Source organism: Typopeltis vanoorti, chromosome 4 (genome assembly GCF_054136105.1).
Source record: "Typopeltis vanoorti isolate ZY-2024b chromosome 4, IOZ_Tvanoo_1.0, whole genome shotgun sequence".
Lineage (NCBI taxonomy): Eukaryota > Metazoa > Arthropoda > Arachnida > Uropygi > Thelyphonidae > Typopeltis > Typopeltis vanoorti.
In genome coordinates, this window is record NC_143552.1 from 41,719,999 (window position 1) to 41,739,792 (window position 19,794).

Below are 19,794 nucleotides of genomic sequence, written 5' to 3' on the forward strand. Positions count from 1 at the left end.
TCAGGATGTTTTGTGCTAATTGCACAGGCCAATCACGTTAACTGTGAGCAATAGACAGCTGAATCAATCGTTCTGCCTGACGGTAACACCTCATAGTGGACAACACCTTTATAATCCCACTACACAGAGAGCACGTTCTTCTTTGGGTGCAATCCCGCTTTTGAGGTTGTTTGCGGCGGTTCACTCTTGTGCCCCATGATCTTTTACGTACCACGTTATCGTACACGACCCATTTTTCATCTCCTGTAATCATCCGCTTCAAAAATGGGTCATTTTCTTGGTGACGTCACAGCAAATCACAGATGAATATGCAAGCAGTCATATTGGCTTCAGTCAATTCATGCGGCACCCAAACAGTGAGTTTTGAAATATATCCCAGCTTGTGCAAATGTTTTTCAACACTTATATGGGATATGTTCAGTACTGCAGCAATCTTCCACACTGTTTTTGACAGATTTTTGTCAACAATATCCTTCACAACACTCAAATCGACCTCGGACGGGCGACCGGCACATCACTGACGTCGAAATCTCGAATGGAATTTGGCAAACCACTTTTGCCATACGCATTCGGTTAAGGCACCATCCCCATATATGCTGCATATTTTTTATGGGCATCTGCAGCTCGTTTTCCTTTTTTAAAATAAAAAAGCAAAATATGCCGTTAATGTATGTTGTTTCCTTCCATTTCTAAAAATATGTTACAAACACGCAACTGAAATAGGCCGAACGAAAATTCACTGAAAGGTTATGTGAAATGTCGTCTTTCAACTGCACAATAGTGTTGCCCAGTAGTGCAACAATAGCGACAGGCAAAGAGGCGTTAACTTGTACTAACGCATAAACCGAACAAACTTATTTGCCGACCCAATACTAGCATGTGTGAGATATCTATTATTGAAAAGGCAGAAGAGCTGCTGACACTAAATAAAAAATAACAATAAATAAAACTAATTAATGTAGGATTCCTGAAAGTGTGGATAATTCTGATAATGATCAGATATTATGTATCCTATTATTGCATAAAATGTATACTGAGTCTCAGTAAACAAAAGAAAATTCTTAGAAAACAAAGCGAAATACAGGAAACCTCACCTAACGTGATTAATTAATCCAATTAATGCATGCTAAACAAAATCACATTAATCAAATACAATAAACAATAAGAATAATTATAATTCATCCATCAGTTAGCATAAATTTGAAAAAAAAAATTTATAAGCTATATTAGGAGACGAAATCATCAAAGTCGATAAAAATCAATTTGCTAAATTTTTATTTAATGTTTAAACATTTGATTGAGCTACCTTTTTTTTAACAAAAAAAAAAAAAAAATAAGTAAAGATGTTTGAATAGTGCCCGGCTTTTTCATCTTGTCATGTAATTTGTGATAGCTGGCAATCGTTTTATCAAGATTTTGATGGACTTCGAAGCTTCATTCCATATCAGGATCAGCATCAAACAAAATTTCCTTAGCATGCTTAATGTGATTGAAAACGAGCTCTAGTTCTTTTGGAGTTAGCTTCTTAGTCGTAACATTCTCTTCTTCATAATACATGCTGTTCTTCTAGTTGAAAGAGATCATTCTCACTTAACTGTTCTGAATGGAAATCGAGCAAATTTTTCAGCTTTTCCTTTAACATAATGACTTTTCTTCTCTTATTATTACTGCCACTTTCTTTATCAGTCTTTCTCTTTTCCATATCAGGGAGTTGAATATAATAAAGCCTTATAGGTATCTAAATTAAAGCAAAATGAAGGAAAAATGTGATTGAGCAAGAGAACAGAGTTTGAACGTGTGTGGTTGTGATGATAGCTTTGTGTCAACTGCCGAGTGTCGCTGGCCGCCACCCACTGGCAGCTACATTGACAAGTGCCACCACTTGCTGCGGATTGACAACAAAAAATTTCATTAACTGATTAATCACTCACTTGTTGTTGTTTTCTTGTCCTTTGAAGAGTCTTCGATGTTTCCATGTGCTTCTTGAACTGCTTTGGCTATGTCGATGATTTTGTTTGTATAGAGCTGTTGTTCAGGATTAGGATCTATTTCTTGCAAGGCTGCTGTAATTGCTGGACAGGTAAAGATGTGAGCGGGTGTCAGTTCATTATTGGGGCAGTTGATGCAGTTTCTATATGTTCTCATATCATCTGTATTGATCTTCATTCCTCTATAATGTCCTTTTCGTAGTCTTGCTATTGTGGTGGAGGTCTTTCTGTCAGCATTGATTTCGGGAATTTGATGTTGTATCACCGATTTTAGTGGAATTGGTTTAGCTTTTGCTAGTGCATTAGCATCAGCAAGAGTTATCATGTGAGTTTCTTGGTTGAGTTCTCTGGCTTCTTTTGCTATTTATCAGCTGCTTCATTGTAATCAATGCCTACATGAGCAGGAATCCATTGTAAAATGCAACTTTTTCCTAAACTTGGTCGATTTAAGAGTTTATGGATGTCTTGTGTGAGCTTGGTATTGCCTCCATAGCTGATCTCGAGTCACTGTAAATTATAATTCCCTCAGATTGTTGAGATGATGATAATTTTAAGTAAGCTTTGAGTGTTTTATTTATTGCATAAAGTTCGCTAGTAAAATTGGAAGCAATTCTCCCAGATCCAACTTTTATTGAAAGTTTTTCACCTTTCGGGAGTAGAAGAAGAACATCAGTGCCTCCATTAATCATATTGGTGTCTGACGATCCATTGGTATAACAAATAACCTGTTTGGAGGATGAAAGAAGATTGATGGTATTTAGGCCTTTTTCTTGAAGCATTTCTTTTGATTTTTTTTTGTACAGAGTTTGGCAAGGTTTAGATTTATTGAGGTATTTGGAGGTAAAGGACTGGAAAATAGAGGTTCTTTGTTTATGTGGGCATTTAGCTGATCAAGACCTATTTCCTTCCTGATAGTGTCATCATATTGTAAAGTTGATGATCTGTGAAGTCTGCATTTTTGATTCCAATGTTCATATGTTTTTAGGGAGATATGATTGCTTTGGTAGCTTCTGATATTATTTATGAATTTTATGGCGGCAAATTTTGGTCTGTCCTGCAGCAGGTCGAGCCCACATTCCTGTCGGGCTCTGATATTGTTAGTGGATGAGACTGCACCAATGATAATCTTGGATGCTTTTGCTTGTATTTTGTCTAATTTTTCCTTTACTGATAAGGCCGAAGGTGACTAGATAGGTGCTGCATATTCCATTATTGGCCTTATTAGTGTAGTGTAAATAGTTTTGAGGATTTTTGGCTTTACACCACAATTTGTTCCACAAAGTCTTTTCAGTACATTTAATTTTTTTAGAGCTCTGTTGTGCAAAACATAATTCCTGATCAAGCGTAATACCAAGGTATTTTGGATTTGCAACTTTTTCAATTAGCTTGTTGTTGATCATGACTTTGGGATTGTAGGAATGTCTATTTTTTCTGTTCTGTACTAAAGGTCCTTAGTTTTGTTTTGTCTGGGTTGATTTTCAGTTCAAGTTCATCTAACCATTTTTCTAATCCTTTCATGGATTTATTTAGATCTCCTCTGATTCTTTGATTTTAGCACTAGTGTGCCAGATGGCTATATCATCTGCATAGCAAGCTACTTTTGTGTCTTCTGTAAGGTAGAGATGAATGTTATTGACATATAAAAGGAATAGTAAGGGACTGAGTACTGAGCCCTGGGGAAGAACACCAGCCCAGGTTCTCCGCTCTCTTGATATTGCTGCATTGATTCTAACCTTGATCTTTCTTCCTCTAATGAAATCAGCAATCCAGATTAAAGCATTTCCTCTAATTCCAATATCATGTACTGTTTGTATTAATTTTTTGATCCAAACACGATCGAAAGCAGCAGTCATATCAAGGAATATGGCAGTTGTCTTTTTTGTTGGTTTTCCTGAAATGAATCTATTATTGTTTGGCAGAAGTGGAATAATTGATCTGTTGTCGAATGACGGGTTCTATAGGCAGTTTGGTAGCAGTAGTTAATTTTCTTATTTTTTGTCAGCCAGTGCATAAGCCTGGAGTGTATGATTCTTTCAGTAATTTTACAGAGTATGCTAGTTAATGTGATAGGTCTATAGCTTTTGACATTCTGCAGCATTTTTGTCAGGTTTCATGATGGGTACAATAACTGATTTTTTCCATTCTTTTAGAAGTTTGCCTGTTCACCAAGAGGTATTGGGAATGTCCAGAAGTTGTTCTTTGGCATTTTTGCCAAGGCATTTGAAAATATGACCAAAGATAAGATCATTACCAGGAGATTTATTAGGTGCAGTTTTCTCGATTGATGAATTTTGTTCTTAGTGTAAATTCTTCAGAGAAGATGTCATTAGTTTGGTATGTTCTTGCTTGTTTTAATATTTTACTTATCTATTTTTGTATTTTGTCAAAATAAATCACTCACTTAAAGTGGGAAATAGTATCATTTCACTCAACTGCGCTAATTGATTATTGCACATATGGAATTTGTGTTAAGCGAGGTTTTCCTGATTTGTTGTGCATAACATGCACAACAAATTTTACAAGATGATTTGCTGCTCCATCAAACCACATGTATTCCTGCCATGCCTAAATGAATCATCTGATCAACATTATTAGTTTATTGTATTAGTCCCACCCATAGGTTTTAACTGAACTATCTATCTATCTATCCCAATGGTTTTAACAGGCCTTTAAGGCCCACAATCCAAGCATGCTTGGATTTCGTAAACGAAATACGAGGATAGAATGGTCACTCCTATGCCTCAAGGTATTCTTGGCTGTATCCCTGTGTGTTCAAGGGGCCGGTTTGCCTGCTTGCGGGATGAAAAACACCAGATAAACTGGCGGAAAAAACCCTACTGCCCGCGCCCAAGACCGACTAACTTGGCTATGGCTGAGGAAGATCCTTCAGCTCCTCACGTCTCCGACGGGAATCGAACCTAGGACACTCCTTCCCCAGGCATATGGTTGCGAAGCGCAAAGCCACTAGGCTAACCGCGCGGACTTTAACTGAACTACTAAATGTATTAGTGACTGCTGATTATTGGTTAGTTATGCTTTGCAAGCAAATCTCTTTCCCCTCTCCTCGTAAGTTTTTTTTTTTTAATTATGCCATCATAAATTCACTGATTCATGTCTAGACTTTATATGGTCACATGCCATTTGCTCTACCCAGCAACTTATAGCCCACATATATCACAAATGTTAATTATTAATAATTCATTTGCCATTAATGAAAGTATTTTTACTCTCACATTCTTTTCTTTAGATTTCCCATTTTCACATGGCTTATAAATGATGGTTTACATATTTACACCTTTGAGTAATTCAAATATACCAACCAAATAGAGCATTCTCCTTTATTATTTTTTCTAATATATCTTAAAACAAACACATTGTCCCTTACTCTATGCAGATTTGGTTGCAATGAATTGATAAATTAAAGTATTCAAGGTTATCCTACAATTAATTGCATTGGACCAATTAAAATGAGTGCTGATGGGCTATGCGCTCTTAAAACGTTGATACATCAATAAAAATGAAATCACATAGTCAAATTGATGTGAATTTTGTAGCATGGGTTGCATAAGTCACATGACACACCCAACTGAAATGGGCATGGGCAGCCACTGATATAAATGCCATCTTCTATCACATCCAGCAGTGTATGACAAAAAGAAAAAAGATCTGTAGCCATCTGCTATCTCCCTTATAGGAAAGCCAGTAGTAGTAGTATACTATGCTTTAGAAATTCCAATAAACAAGTTTATACTTAAGTTTTACCTGGAAGAAAACCTAAGTGCTACATAGAAATTGTTACAAGCCAGGAAGACTGTTTTTGGAATCAGCAGCAGTAATGTTGCATTCCCCAAACCTCAATAAGCCTGACTGTAATCTACCAAAAATGTGGGAGACATATATTTTAAAAAAAGACATGAACACCCAGACTACTTCCTTTTTATTCAACATCAGAGGGTGCCAAAATAGGATGCGAGTGCTTTTCTTTTATCCATTATAAATTTGAACTGTACTACACATACTGGCCACTGAATTAAAAACTTTCATATAATGCTGCAGAAATCAGTGGTTTCCGTATAGGTATGTAACTGCCAATACCGATCCTCTTCAATTCCCTGCACATAGTTTGGTGAGATATGGGTTTGGAACAGCCTTCATTAAATGCTTTGGTCAACTGCTGCACACAAGAAGTTCTGTTTGTCTGTACAAGCTTTCTCAGACAATGGCAATCTCATTCCTGTAGGACCAGAGTTACTCCTCTTAGACAAGCAATGTAGGTTATTTTTCCACTGATTAAACACCCAGGATATCTCATCCTTTGAAAAACCAGTCAGCTCTGCTGTTTTCAAAACCGCAGCTCCAGCTAGACAGACACCCACAATAATCCCTTTATCAAACTCCCATTGTGATCAACACTACTGACAATTACTGACCAGTAACATTCTTAAATAGTTGCCTAGAATATGTGGTGATGCACATATGCTGCATAAATGACATTTACATATATCTGCATAAAGGTTTCTATAATTCAGTGGCTGGTATGCATATGAAGATGCTTGTTAAAAGCTAGTGAAATATTACAGCTAAATAAAGAAATAAATATACTTTGATCCTCTGTTGTGAATGTAAAACCACATATGAATAATTGCCAACATCGTTTGTCTACATGTTTGGAGATACAACACTACTTGCTTGAGAGCAATTTGAGGAACATGAAGATAACTTTTGTTTCCTTCTTGTATAACATGCTATTGCTGAATCTTATCGAACAACTTTGGAATAAGGTTGAAAAGGGATAAGCATGTTTTTATGCATGTATCTGTACTATTAATTAGTTTGGTTTGTCTATTTCTAATCCCATTTTTGACATGTGGGGCTAATGGCATTTCGTGTTTGTCTATAAATGCAACCAATGGCAATGCATTCTCGAGTCAGCAGGTCAGACTAAATGAATAAAATAACAGCTTACAGAGGTAACTAAAGAAATATATATTATTTGATAGCTCACATATATCATTCCAGTTTCTGAAATATTGTCATGCAACAATAATTTTAAACAGTGCAACATTAAGCATATTTACAAAGAAAGCATCAGTTGTGCAAAGATTCAAATTTAGAGCATCGTGGAGTATTGCACAACTCTCACATTTGCAGAATGTTTCATGTGGCCTAAGTATGAAAATTCATATGAATACAAGTACTTGAGAAAATAGGAACAAGTGAGGAAACGTTTATCTTTGTTGTTTGAATTTGGGGATAATTTCATTGTTTGAAAGTGGAATGTAGGTCAAACTTCCATAAACGTTTTGTGGTATTCAATTCTCCTAAAAGAGTGGTAAGAAAATTGTGTATATGCTTTAGTGATAAGAATTTTTTTACGATCCATTTCTCCAATGCCACACAATGATGTAATCTGCTAACAGCAGGGCTCTGATATGCCTGTGATTCATAGAAAATCACTTGGCTTACATGTTATTAAAGTGTCCAAGAAAGGATAGACTATTGCTTCTTTGTATGGAAATTTATAGTGAATTTAAGATGTAGTATGAATGTTCTGTTCAACTGTTATCTGACATTTCAAAAACCAATATGAAATGTGTTATTAAATAATAATACAATTATTTAATTTCATTTTAATTAGAATTAAATTTAGCCTTAGGTTGGATTATAAAGAGATAGTTTCATTATAAGCAGTTTTCAGCTTACTATTTGCACTAAGAGCTACATGAAAACATTTCAGGAGACATTACAAAAATTTGCAATACATATTTCTTTAGTTATATATGTAATGCATGATCTGTGTGCATAAAATTAATTTAACTAAATGATAAGTTCCTTCATTAAATAAAACAAGTAATAAGCTTACTTCAACTGGTCCTTCCAATTCAAAGACTTTAATGAAGATGATATCATGATTATCTGAAATTGAAAATAATTTTTATATAAACATTAACATAGAATTACATATACAAATACAATTAACATACAAATTAGCTGCCGTAGCACAACATTGCACCCTTCGACTGGAAAAGACCTGGTTTGATTTTCGTCATGATGAGGGGGAATCCTTATATGGGCTTTTTCAGTTGAAGGTGAGTTAGCCAAGCTCATATACGGTGGTAGCAAGGTTTTTCTCTCGGAAACTCGGGTTTTTCATCCTGCATACAAACAAATCTGCCTTCAGAACACATGCAATTTACAATACTGTTGTTGGTGATGGCATTGATGGTAGTAGTGTCGTAGTTGGAGAATTAAGTATAGTGGAGAGGATGAGATGTATTTAGCGAAGTAGAGTAGTATGCCCTCCCATGATGAGTCCTTGGGCTCCCTGGAGGCGTCAACATAATAATAATAATATAATGTAAGAGTAATTATGTCATGTTGTACCATCATTTTTTATTTTATGAATTGAATAAATTCATATGGAATAAGAAAGAAATTAGTCGGAACACTAAATTAGCTGTATACAAGACTGTGTTCAAACCAATTTTAACTTATGGATCTGAGAGCTGGGTCAGAAGTAAAACACTTGACCAAAGACTAGACACCGCAGATATGAGAGTCCTGAGAAAGATTAGAGGCGTGAACAGATGGCATCAATGGCAATATCATATTAAAAATGAGGATATTAGGAAAGAACTAGACATTGTCAGCATCCAGGAATGCGTTAGCAGAGCTAATCTCAGATGGTATGGTCACTTAAATAGAATGGGAGAGGAAAGATTAGCAAAACAAGTGTTCTCTGCCAGGTTGGCAGGAAAACGACCCAGAGGAAGACCAAGATATAGGTGGATTGATACGGTACAAAGTGCCTTAGACGATAGAAATATAAGATCTGATAATGTTGGAGTCTTGACAAGTAACAGACTGATTTGGAGGAAAATTGTAGATAGGAAGTTAGTAATGATGTAATTTTTTCATGTAGTACTGTCATATCCTGTACACCCCTTGAGGGTAATGGCAGGAATTTGATGATGATGATGATGATGAAGTGTAATTATGATTATTTGAGCTCCATGGAGTCATAAGACTCATCGTGGGAGGTCAACACTAGTCAATCTAATGTCTATCATACTACTCCTTAAACTCATCCACCATCAGCACTTTCACCACCCACCCTCTCAGGAAATGTATTCTATGCTCCTTACCACTGTCTGTGTTAAAAAAATTTACTTTTTACCTCTTTATTTATTCCTTTTGTAAGTTCCAGGGATGACTTCTGGTTCCTTGTATAATTAATTGCAGATATTTCTTATTTCCCAGAGAATTTATAATTTTGTAGTTGACTCACACTATAGCACACTCATGGGAACCATAAGAATAGTTTTCTATAGTGAATTTCCTTTCGCATAGTATTGTGCCTATAGTTATTTTGAATTTTTAAGTAGTTATTTTGTTATAATGGTGTGTGCTGCAATGAGAGTTGATTGTATTAGTAATTTCTAATACAATCAGATTTCATAAACTTTCTAAAAGAACAAGTTACCTATTATGTTCTTGTAAAAATAATCATAATTTAAAATTCTGAATATTTTTACAAATTGTTTATGTTGTACATTATTAGCTTTGGTTTCAAGATACGTATTGTCGGCACTTGCGATGTGCCCATTATAGATGTTATTTTGTCAAAATGAAATGTAAAGCAGTTAAAAATGTACGTACTTACTGGATTTGGAGAGCTGTGTTACTTTCAGAAATTTTATTGTAGTTTAAAATATTAAGTGTTGTGTTTTGTGAAGACATTCTCTTGTCACTAATGGAGACGTGTCAGCCATTATACTTAGCTTCTTGCTTGCCACTTTCATGGAGTGTGCATGCTCGCCGAGGAGTTTGATGGGTGATTGAAAGCTGAAAGAGAGCATTCAGTATCGAGGTAACGGGAGTAAACAAGGGAGCGTTCGGAGAGAAAGGAAAACGCTGGCCGGCAGATTTTTAGGTTAGGAGGAACTTAAGTTTTTATGTGACAGTCGGAGGAAAATTAATAGTAGATTCCGAAAAGGGAATCATAGTTATGAGTTTTTAAAGATATAAGACTGTCAGCAAATGTTGGTAAATAAAGGAAGATATTGCAATCGACATTCTAAAGCAGCTTTTCTCAACCTTTCTAAGCCCAAGGACCAGTAAAATGCCTAAAACAATTCTAGACCACTAAGTTACAGAGGTGTGTGTGTGGGGGGGGGGGGGGGGATCCACCCCGGGCATCACTTTTTTTGGCGTTTAAGAAATCTTGTCATACTGTCTATAAAACAGCAACTGAGTGATGAAATAGACTTTGACAATTTCATCGACAATTTTGCGAACAGAAAAGCAAGAAAAATAACATTTTAGAATGTTGGAATTAAAGTTTAACTTCAATTTTTAATTTATTTCCCTATACGTCGTTTTGACTTTTTGTAATTTTTTTAAAAACCTATATAGGAATTACCAACATTTCGGAAAAACTCTTTCATTTATAACATAAATCTAAAAGCATGTTTTGAATACATATGGAAACATAATTAAATTGGAAGTAAACGATTAAAAGTGTATCATCATTGAACAAAGTTTTAAATTTTTATTAAACGAATAAATAATATGATATAATCATGTTACTACTTACTTTTAATGAAACGCTTGAGCTTCTCAGTCGTTGCAGAGTTGCTGGATATCTGGCTCAATATTGATCAACTTCAGTCGAAGATCGGCACGCACACACACACTAAGACAATCTTTGTATTTTGTTTTTATTTGAAGGAGTGATGAAAATCCTTTCTCACAAAGATAGGTTGTAGAAAACTGCATGACAATTTTCAATGCTTCTTCAGATAATTCGTGAAATTCACTTCTCACTGAAGGCGAGATGCAAAATCGAGCCAAACCAAGATCACGGAATTGCATTTTAAGTTCACTGTCACTTGAAAGCTCAATTAACTGTTCTTTTTTCGATAATGAAAGGTCGATCTCATGACTGCAAGCCTGAAATGGATTGCGAACCCACAGAAATTTCTTATAAAAGTTATTCGGAAAATATGTTTTAAAATTCCATTTCAGATTTTTAAGGTGGTCATAAACTTTTTCCAGAAACTCAGAATCAACAAAAATATCATTTTCCACTAAAAAGGATTCCAATGTTGGAAAAGGTGCAAATTGTCTGTCTTTTCCATAATTAATCCATAAAATCAGTTTTTTCTCAAATGCTTTTATTTTGTCGTAGGCATCAAGAACAGTTAAAGAATTTCCCTGAAGAAAGAGATTTAGTTCATTTAATTTCGAAAAAATGTCTGAAAGCTAGGATAGTGTTGATAATAATGCCTCGTCAACAAGGAGTGATGCAAAATCAGAATTACGTTCATTTACAAATAAAAGCTTCGTGCCTTAATTGAAATAACCTTGTTAGTACTTTGCCCCTGGAAAGCCAGCGAATTTCAGAATGAAGCAAAAGTTGTATATATTCACTCCCCATTTCATTGCAAAGTACTGAAAATAATCTGTTATTTAACAATCGAGGTTTAATAAAATTAACTAGCTTTACAGTGTTGTATGGCACAGTTTTAAATTCTGGTAGCATTCCTTTGGAGGCTAACGCTTCCCTATTCGGTACATTTGTATGAAACAATGTACCCAATTCATATCCGGAGCTACTTCTTTGACCACAGAAACAACCCCCACTTACTGCCTGTAAGGGCGTGAGCTCCATCCGAACAGAAGCCTATACATTTTCCCCACTGGATCCCTTTGTGTATTATGTAATTATTCACAGTGTGAAATATTTCTTCTCCGGTTGTTCGGGATGGCAAAGTTCTACAAAACAGAATATCATGAATGTTGTTATCATACACATCATTTGTAACATCAGTAGTCTCATCCATTTGTAACGCATAAGAGCTCTTCTTAATTCTTTCGATTAACTGAGATTCTACGTCACCTGCCATATCATTAATTCTGCAACCGACAGTGTCATTGAAAGAGGAATCAGATCAACACATCTTTCAGTAACGTGTTTTGTTATGGGCAAACTTAAGAGATAGGATGCTTCCAGTGCCTTGCCATTAATAAAACCCATGGCCGAAACTATATCTTTCCCATGATTTAATGTCCTTAAGTGTCGCTGAAAAAATTCAATTGGCTTATTTTTCACATTACAATGTTTAGTTTCTAAATGTCGGAGTTTTGCAGGTTTCATGTACTTCATAACACAAAACACATCGAGGTTTCTGTTCACTTTCATCTCCACACCAAGTAAACCCGAATGCCAAATATGAACTATTATATTTCCCTGCTGTATTTTTTCTTCGTGAATTGCTTGTTTCTTCTACTTTAATAGTATCAGATTTACTTGCCGTTACAACATGTGTATCACAATTAGGGTTAGCATCACCTGTTTCATTTGCTCTTCTTTTCAAAGTCCTAGATCTAAGCCACTTTTCCATTATTAAAAAAGTTCGCGAAAATTATATAAATACTTGGGTTAACTCACGACACACTTTGTCCAAGTATCACTTAGCGCTTCTGAAGATATACCGAGCCTTGGTTGAAGGAGGGAAATCTTCAATAATAAAAATCAATAAACAAGTAATTGACTAAAATGTGGATAACACATATTCACTTCAAATCTGACAAAACAGCAAGGGAAGGCAGAAGCAATAAAACTATATTGTTGTTCACTTCATCCCTCTTTTATTATTCATCATTCTGCTGAATGATGAATAATAAATGAGGGGTGAAATGAACAACAATATAGTTTTATTGCTTCCACCTTTGAACATTCTGACACTATTTGTTGGTTTTTTTTTGTCTCCATTTGATTTCAATAATTTTTACTTACTTATTCAATTTTAATTTGTTTTGTTTGGATAATTAAAAACATATATTTATTTAATTAATTTAAGTCTCCCTGCGGACCACCTGTCCCATCATCGCGGACCACAGGTTGAGAAACACTGTTCTAAAGAAATGTTCGAAGAAACGCTGATTGGAAGATTAATAGCAGATTCCAAAAAGGGAATTGTAGAACTGAGTTTTGAGGTGGAAGACTGTCAATAAGTATTCGTAAATAAAAGAAGATATTGTTAATGACGTTCTAAAGGAATGTTCAAAGAAATGCTGATTGGAAAGAAATTGCATGAAGTGAAAGTGTTTATACTTAGGTAAATTCAGAATATTTACACTTCAGTGTCAAGAAGAATTAATGTGTGCTACATGAGGCCTTAACAGAGAAACTGGCTATGTACATTTTATTGTGTAAACAAAGTGTTTAGTCTAGTAAAATGAGATGAAGTATATGTTAAACAAATCAGTAATCAGAGAATGGCTGATCTCTTAACTGCAAGTTTATTTAAAAGGCTTTTGGATCCAATTAATTTGTAGTTAATTATGTAACTTTATTTGAAGTATATCTATTGTTTGTGTTTTATTAAATGCATTTATTTTGTATTTAGTCTTGAGTCAGTGATTTTTTGGATTCTGAAAGAAACAGTAAAAAAGGTCATTGCACCAATCAGAGTGAACCCTTGTGTATATAAAAATACACTCGGAAATAGGAATAATTGTTATAGAGAAAATCTCATAAAACTGAGGATAGATTGAATAAAAATTAATATTACCCTAACTAAACAAATGGCACAGTCGACTTACAGGATTGGTTGTGATTTAACTTTATTTTAGACTCCAGAAAGTAAATCTTGACTCAAGTAAAATGGCTACAGGAGATAGTAATTCTAGTCATGAAGTTTTTTAGTTAAAGATGAGGAGATAGTATTGAAAGCATAGAAACATTTTTTAGATATGCAAAAAAAATTTGAGATTTAGGAAAATGGTCAGATTTTCATTTGTTAATTATACTTTGTAATAAATTATTGGGCAAAGCCAAAACATTCTTAAACGCTTTACTGAGAGACACTGATAGTTATGCAACAATTAAAAGTTTGCTAATATCAGAATTTTCAAGTGTAAGAGAATTAGGGCCTAACATTTGGAAAAATTCATCAGTGCAGCCAATGTAATAGGGAGTCTGTTTCAGAGTATTACCACAGACTTTGGAGCATTGCGCCTAAATTTAATGTTTCATCTGAAGAGAGATCCTCTTTAGAATGGTTGCTGTTTAATCAAATTTAGGCTTGGCCTTAAAGATAATTTGAAAGAAACAGTATACAAGAAAAAGGTTAAAAATCATGGTGTTTTCAACTTGTTAGGGAAAAGGAAGAGAGACTTAGAGATATATTTCATTCCATAATTAATAAACAGGTAAACTCTTCTCAAAATTTTTGAAACTCATTCTCCTAGCATTGTGGCTACAGATAAAGTGAGAGAAGGTAAGTTTCAAAAAATTAAAAGGTGCCATGAAAAAGAAACATTCTAAGGAAATTTCTGTAAATCTAACAGAAAATGTTCCACAATTGGAGCCCAAGGTACAATCACATGATTTGAGAAAATTACAGGAACTGAAAACATTTCTTAGTGAAGAAATAGAAAGACAACAGAGACCGATAGTAAAAGGACAGGAACTTATGTTTAAGATGATATCTGATTTAACAATATCCAAGAATCCTACAGATAATCTTTCTTTTGTAAATCTAATTGTATTGACAGGAATAAAACATCTCAAAGGAGATATGTTCCAAAATGCTTTAGATGCAATAAACCTGGTCAGTTTGCTAAAGACTGTTATGGCAGGGATAAATCTTGTTTTCAACATAAAAAATCTGAGAATAAAGGAAAATCTGGAAATCATTATTATTCCAATATCATACTAGCAACGACAGAAATGTCAAACTACTCATTAGACATGGGTAAAGCTAAAGACAGCTCCAACCCTAAAAGAGAGTTTGATGTATCATAAGCTCCTTATGCTAATAGAGATAAATCTTTGAGAGTTCTACAAGGATTTATTGAAGATGTACTTTGTGAAATCTTACTTGACACTGGTGAACATATCTCACGCATTTCTTATAGTTTGTTCAACAAAATTAAATCTCTTAATTCCAAATGACATTTCAGCTTTAAGTTATCCAATTAAATTAAAGGTTTTTTGAATCAGAAATTTCAGCTGATAAGCAAATAAATGCTTTTATTTCAATTCCTTGTTTTCCTTTGAAAGTTTGTCATTCATTAGTAGTTCTTCCAGAATCCTCTAATCCAAATGTACAAGTAATATTTGGAATTGATTTTCTAAAATGTCATGCTTTTGCATGTAATTTTGGTGATGGTATTGTGTGGACTAGAATGCCTGTTTGGACAAGACATCAGGTGACAATGGAAAATTAGAGCAGTCTCCTGAAGTTTTTAAACACACTGATGATAATGATCAAGTGTTTAATATTGAGACTAAAGAATAAGGAACCTAGTTTGCACATTTGGGAAAAGGATGAGATTGTCCAAGCTCAGAAAGATGATCCCATACTCAAAACTATTTATGAAGCAGCATTGAAGGGTGAAACTCAACTGCATACATTTTTAAACCTGGAAAACTTATTTTTAGATAAAGATGGATTACTATTATCTAGACCAACGCTTCCCAAACTGTGGGCCGTGACCCCCTTGGGGGCTGTAGGTTTTGTAGAGGTGGGCCGTGAAATAATGAAAACAAATTTAAAATGTTTTAAGACTAAGTAGATTTTTTTTTATTTTAAAAGAAACGTATTTAACTTTTATTATTTCTTTTTTGTTATTTTTTATATTTTAATGGAAAAATTTGCACACTGGTGTTGGTTCACAAACTTTGCTTCCTGCATATTTCGGCGCTTAATGAATATTAGTAAATATTGCTTATTCATGTTTCATTTCAAAGCAGTGGTTAATTGTATTTACTTCGAATGCTATCCAGGGAAGCTCCAAATCTTCCTGTTCGTTTCATCATGCGTTCGTAATCAGGGGCTGTTGATATTGACTTTATATACATATCAAAACTCGTTTTATATTATCACTGTCATCCGAGCTAGTTTTCTGTTACCAATAAAAGTTTCGCATATACTTCACACATGAAAAAAAGCTTAAACAAGTTCATGTGGGGAGATAGTAACTTGCTTGCAGTGGTAAACAACATGCCCGCCCTCCCTAACAGCCACTATACTGCAGAGGCAATAAAAACAAGTACTTTTATTATGCTAGTGAATGAGGTATGAGGAGTCTGTGTAATATATTTCTCAACAAATAGTGCAATTAGAGACAACTGGGATAAAAACACACTAATTAATGAATCACATGTCCCCTCATACAGAAACTATGCTGTATAGACAAACAAAACCATATGCTGCATGGGCAAACACAGTATCTAACTAAAAAACTATTGTTATTAAAATTGGTAAAAGTGTTAAAACTAAGTAATATATATATAATGAATGTTATGGCAGTTTCACATGGAATTCAGTTGAGAGAGTTAGCATTTCAACTCAATTGTCAGCTATGCTTTTATCTTTCGGTTGTGCGATCTTTTGTTAATACTGCACTAATCATATGCACGTTTTAATAACCTGCCTTTGCTGTCTGTTTCGCGTTAGGCTTAATTACCTTAAAGGGAGAAAAGTCACAAAAGAGAAAAATGTTCCTGGTCTGGGAATTCCCTTATTCAGGTAATATTCACTAATTTCATGTTATCAGTCTGTGGTGTGCCAGTATCGGTAAGTGTTGATATTATTTGATCTATTCTACGTTAAAAAATTTAACCCTGAGATGAATAAGTGGCTGATAAAAAAATTAAAAAAAATTTCCACGAACAATCAAAAGAAGCAGAAATAGACTCAAAAAAAGGACAGTATTTCATATTTTACCAGAACAGCCCACATCATCTTCAGAACCAAACAGTCAGAGGCAAAAAATGTAATATGCATTTGATTTTTGCAATATTCGCTGTGTATTTTTTATTGAATATAAATACAATAAATATTATAATAATATATCTGTCTATTACGATTTTTTTTCGAGGGGGAGGACCGTGAAATATTTAAATTTTTGCAAAGGGGGCCCTGACATCCAGAAGTTTGGGAAGCACTGATCTAGACAAATGGAAGGAAGGTTGAAAGTGAAAATATTGGCACCAACTCAAATGATTCCTTGGATTATCTACACTTTCAATGATTCTGACCTTGGCAGGACAGCAAGGATTTTCTAGAACTTGGGAAAGAATAAAGGATCGTTACATCTGGAAAGGTATGAAGAGTGACATACTCACATATGTCAAATCATGCCATAAATAAGATCCCCTTTTAGAGGAAAAGCTCCACTAGAACCATTTCCAATCGCAACTAGACCTTTTCAGGCTGTTGCTAGTGATGTAGTAGGTCCACTGCAAACTACTAAAAAGGGCAATAAGTATATTCTAGTAGCCATAGATATGCTAACTAGATTTCCTGAAGCAGTCTCAATGAAGGATCAAACTGCTAAGACTATTGCAAGAAAGTTCTTGAATATGATTACTTGTAGATATAGAACTCCTCAGACCTTACTTTCAGATCAAGGAGCAAATTTCACATCACATGTAAATTACTTAACATAAGGAAGATTTTTACTACACCTTACCACCCACAGTGTAATGGTATGTGTGAAAGGCTGAATAAAAATATAAAGCAAATACTTTCCAATCTGGCAAACACTAAAATGAATGATTGGGACACATCTTTCTCAAGCATTATTTGCATGCAGATCTGCTTTTCATTCTGCTATCAAAGAAAAACCATCTTTTGCTTTTTATGGCTTCGATCCAATCTTGAACTTGTTTCAGTCATTCCTAATTACTGGATACAATGACATAAATGAGTATCTGGAAGCAGTAGTAGATAAATTTTCCACTACTCACAGATTAGTAGGTGAAATAAGTAAATTAAGTTCACTGAAAACTAGACAGTATATAAATAATTTCAGAAAGTATAACTCATTTGCATTAGGTGATTTAGTATTGTTAGATGATAAATCTAGTATAAAAAGGGTTGGAAAATTAGGTAGGAAAGCTTCAGGTCCATATAGAATTCTAGACAAAGCTTCTCCTGTGAATTTTAGGATTCAAGATGTCAAAAATCCTAGTAAAATTATAAGTGTACACTCTGATAGGTTAAAAAAGGTACTTTTTAGGGAGTATAAATTTAATTATATTAGGAGACAATATGAATAAAATATTGAAAGATGACTGTTGTTTTCCTGATACTAATTGTGCATCTCATTCACAATCAAATAGTAGGAAAGGTAATAGTTTTAAACCTCATAATTTAAATACACAGAAAGGTTCGAGTAAAACAAAACCTAATGCAAGAAATTTTAGAACCCCTAGGGTACATAATTCAGATAATATACAATGTAAGAGTAATGATAATCAAACCGACTCTAACAGGGATGAAATTATAGCAGAATATCATAGGTTAGTTAACTTAGAGTTAAATAAACCAGAGAAATTTTATGTTGGAGGTTTAATGGATTTTTTACAACACTCAAAAAGAATTAAATTAGAATTTAATACTTCCTATATTTCGTCCTAGTCACTAGGACATCTACGGGGATTACAAAAACAATTAATGTAACATGCACACAAAAACTTACAATACTAAGCCCAACCACGTGGGTGACACTAAAGTCCTATCTAGGTGGAGCGTCCTCTAAGGGTGGTAGTAGGTGGCCTGGAATGTAAGGTGGGACCTCTGGTGATGAGTGTTTCCCAAATCTTTGGAAGCTTAATGCAACCGTATTTGTTAAGATTTGGTTGGTTTCTGAGAGCTGCTGCTGCTTCTAAGAAAAGTCTCTCTTTCTTGAATTTGCTGTGGTGGAGCATGGTGGTTTTCTTCCATGATACTCTGTGGACACTACCCACAGAGTTCATGGTACTTATCTAATCCTCAGCTAGCTCCATTTCTTTGCCATTCAGGTTTCTTACATTGATAGTACCGATCTTTAACTCTGGTGATGTTGAGTTGGGGTTTGTTTTCAGATTTGTTCCAGTAGCTGACTTTTCGCTGTTCGCCCTGGTTCCCTGGCGAAAACAACGGGGGCCTTGTTTAACCGGCCGACATCCCAGTCGGCATGAAATTTTGTCATGTCATACCATCATTTTTAATTTTGGTTTAACCAATAAGAATACAATTTGGTCGGCTAAATCCCAAATTGCCAGCCCATCCTCGTTCGTTCAGTATCCAGGCAGATACCCAACAGGGTGCACCACAAGAAGGTGAGGATTGGACATTAGGTCAGAAGCCCTATACAGCTATACAGTTATACAGCTTTGACCCTTAAGCACCCCGCATCTTATCAGTCCTGTTAGTATTTATTAACACTCCGGACATTGATAAATACATTATTATTGCATCTAGATCTAGCTGCTAGAAAGCCTCACACAGCAATGGTGATACAGAATTTGTGTGGAATACCAACAAAAGAAAATAATTTAGGTTTACAGGAAATTTTTTTTTTTTAATTGTACTATGTGAAACTCTTCAGCAGTAATTTTATAAGAGTTTATCAATAATGTTCTCATACATTAACTTACTATGCCATAGTTTGATCTATGGGAAGAATTTTAAAAATTCCAGTTCTATTTCATGTTATGATTTCCTTATCTATTTAATATATAAATCTTTTATTTTGGATAAGGACATTTTTTTTTTTTCAATGTACATAATATTTTCTGGAGTTTCTATGTTAGCTAGCTATATTCAGCCTACTACATCTTCACCTTTTTTTTTATGTGGTTCTCAACCATGAAAGGTTCTCAACCATGCATACCTGTGCAGGCTAAGGATTTTATCTTCTGTTTTTTTTTTTTTTTTAAATATATATTTGTATTTAAGTTTATATAGTCTGAAACCCTGTTCTAGAAACCAAGCATGGAACTTTTTCAAGCTGTTTCAGGTTT

At 34.5% G+C, this 19,794-nt stretch overlaps 1 protein-coding gene across 1 annotated transcript in view; it reads right to left on the reverse strand.

Annotated features, from left to right (window-relative positions):
• LOC150107254 (vesicular integral-membrane protein VIP36-like) overlaps positions 1-19,794 on the reverse strand; it is a 126,663-nt gene that overhangs the window by 20,514 nt on the left and 86,355 nt on the right. Inside the window, exon 7 of the mRNA XM_090391103.1 lies at positions 7,852-7,904. Within this exon, the coding sequence (XP_090247229.1) occupies positions 7,852-7,904 (53 nt within the window). The remainder of the gene's footprint in view (positions 1-7,851; positions 7,905-19,794) is intronic.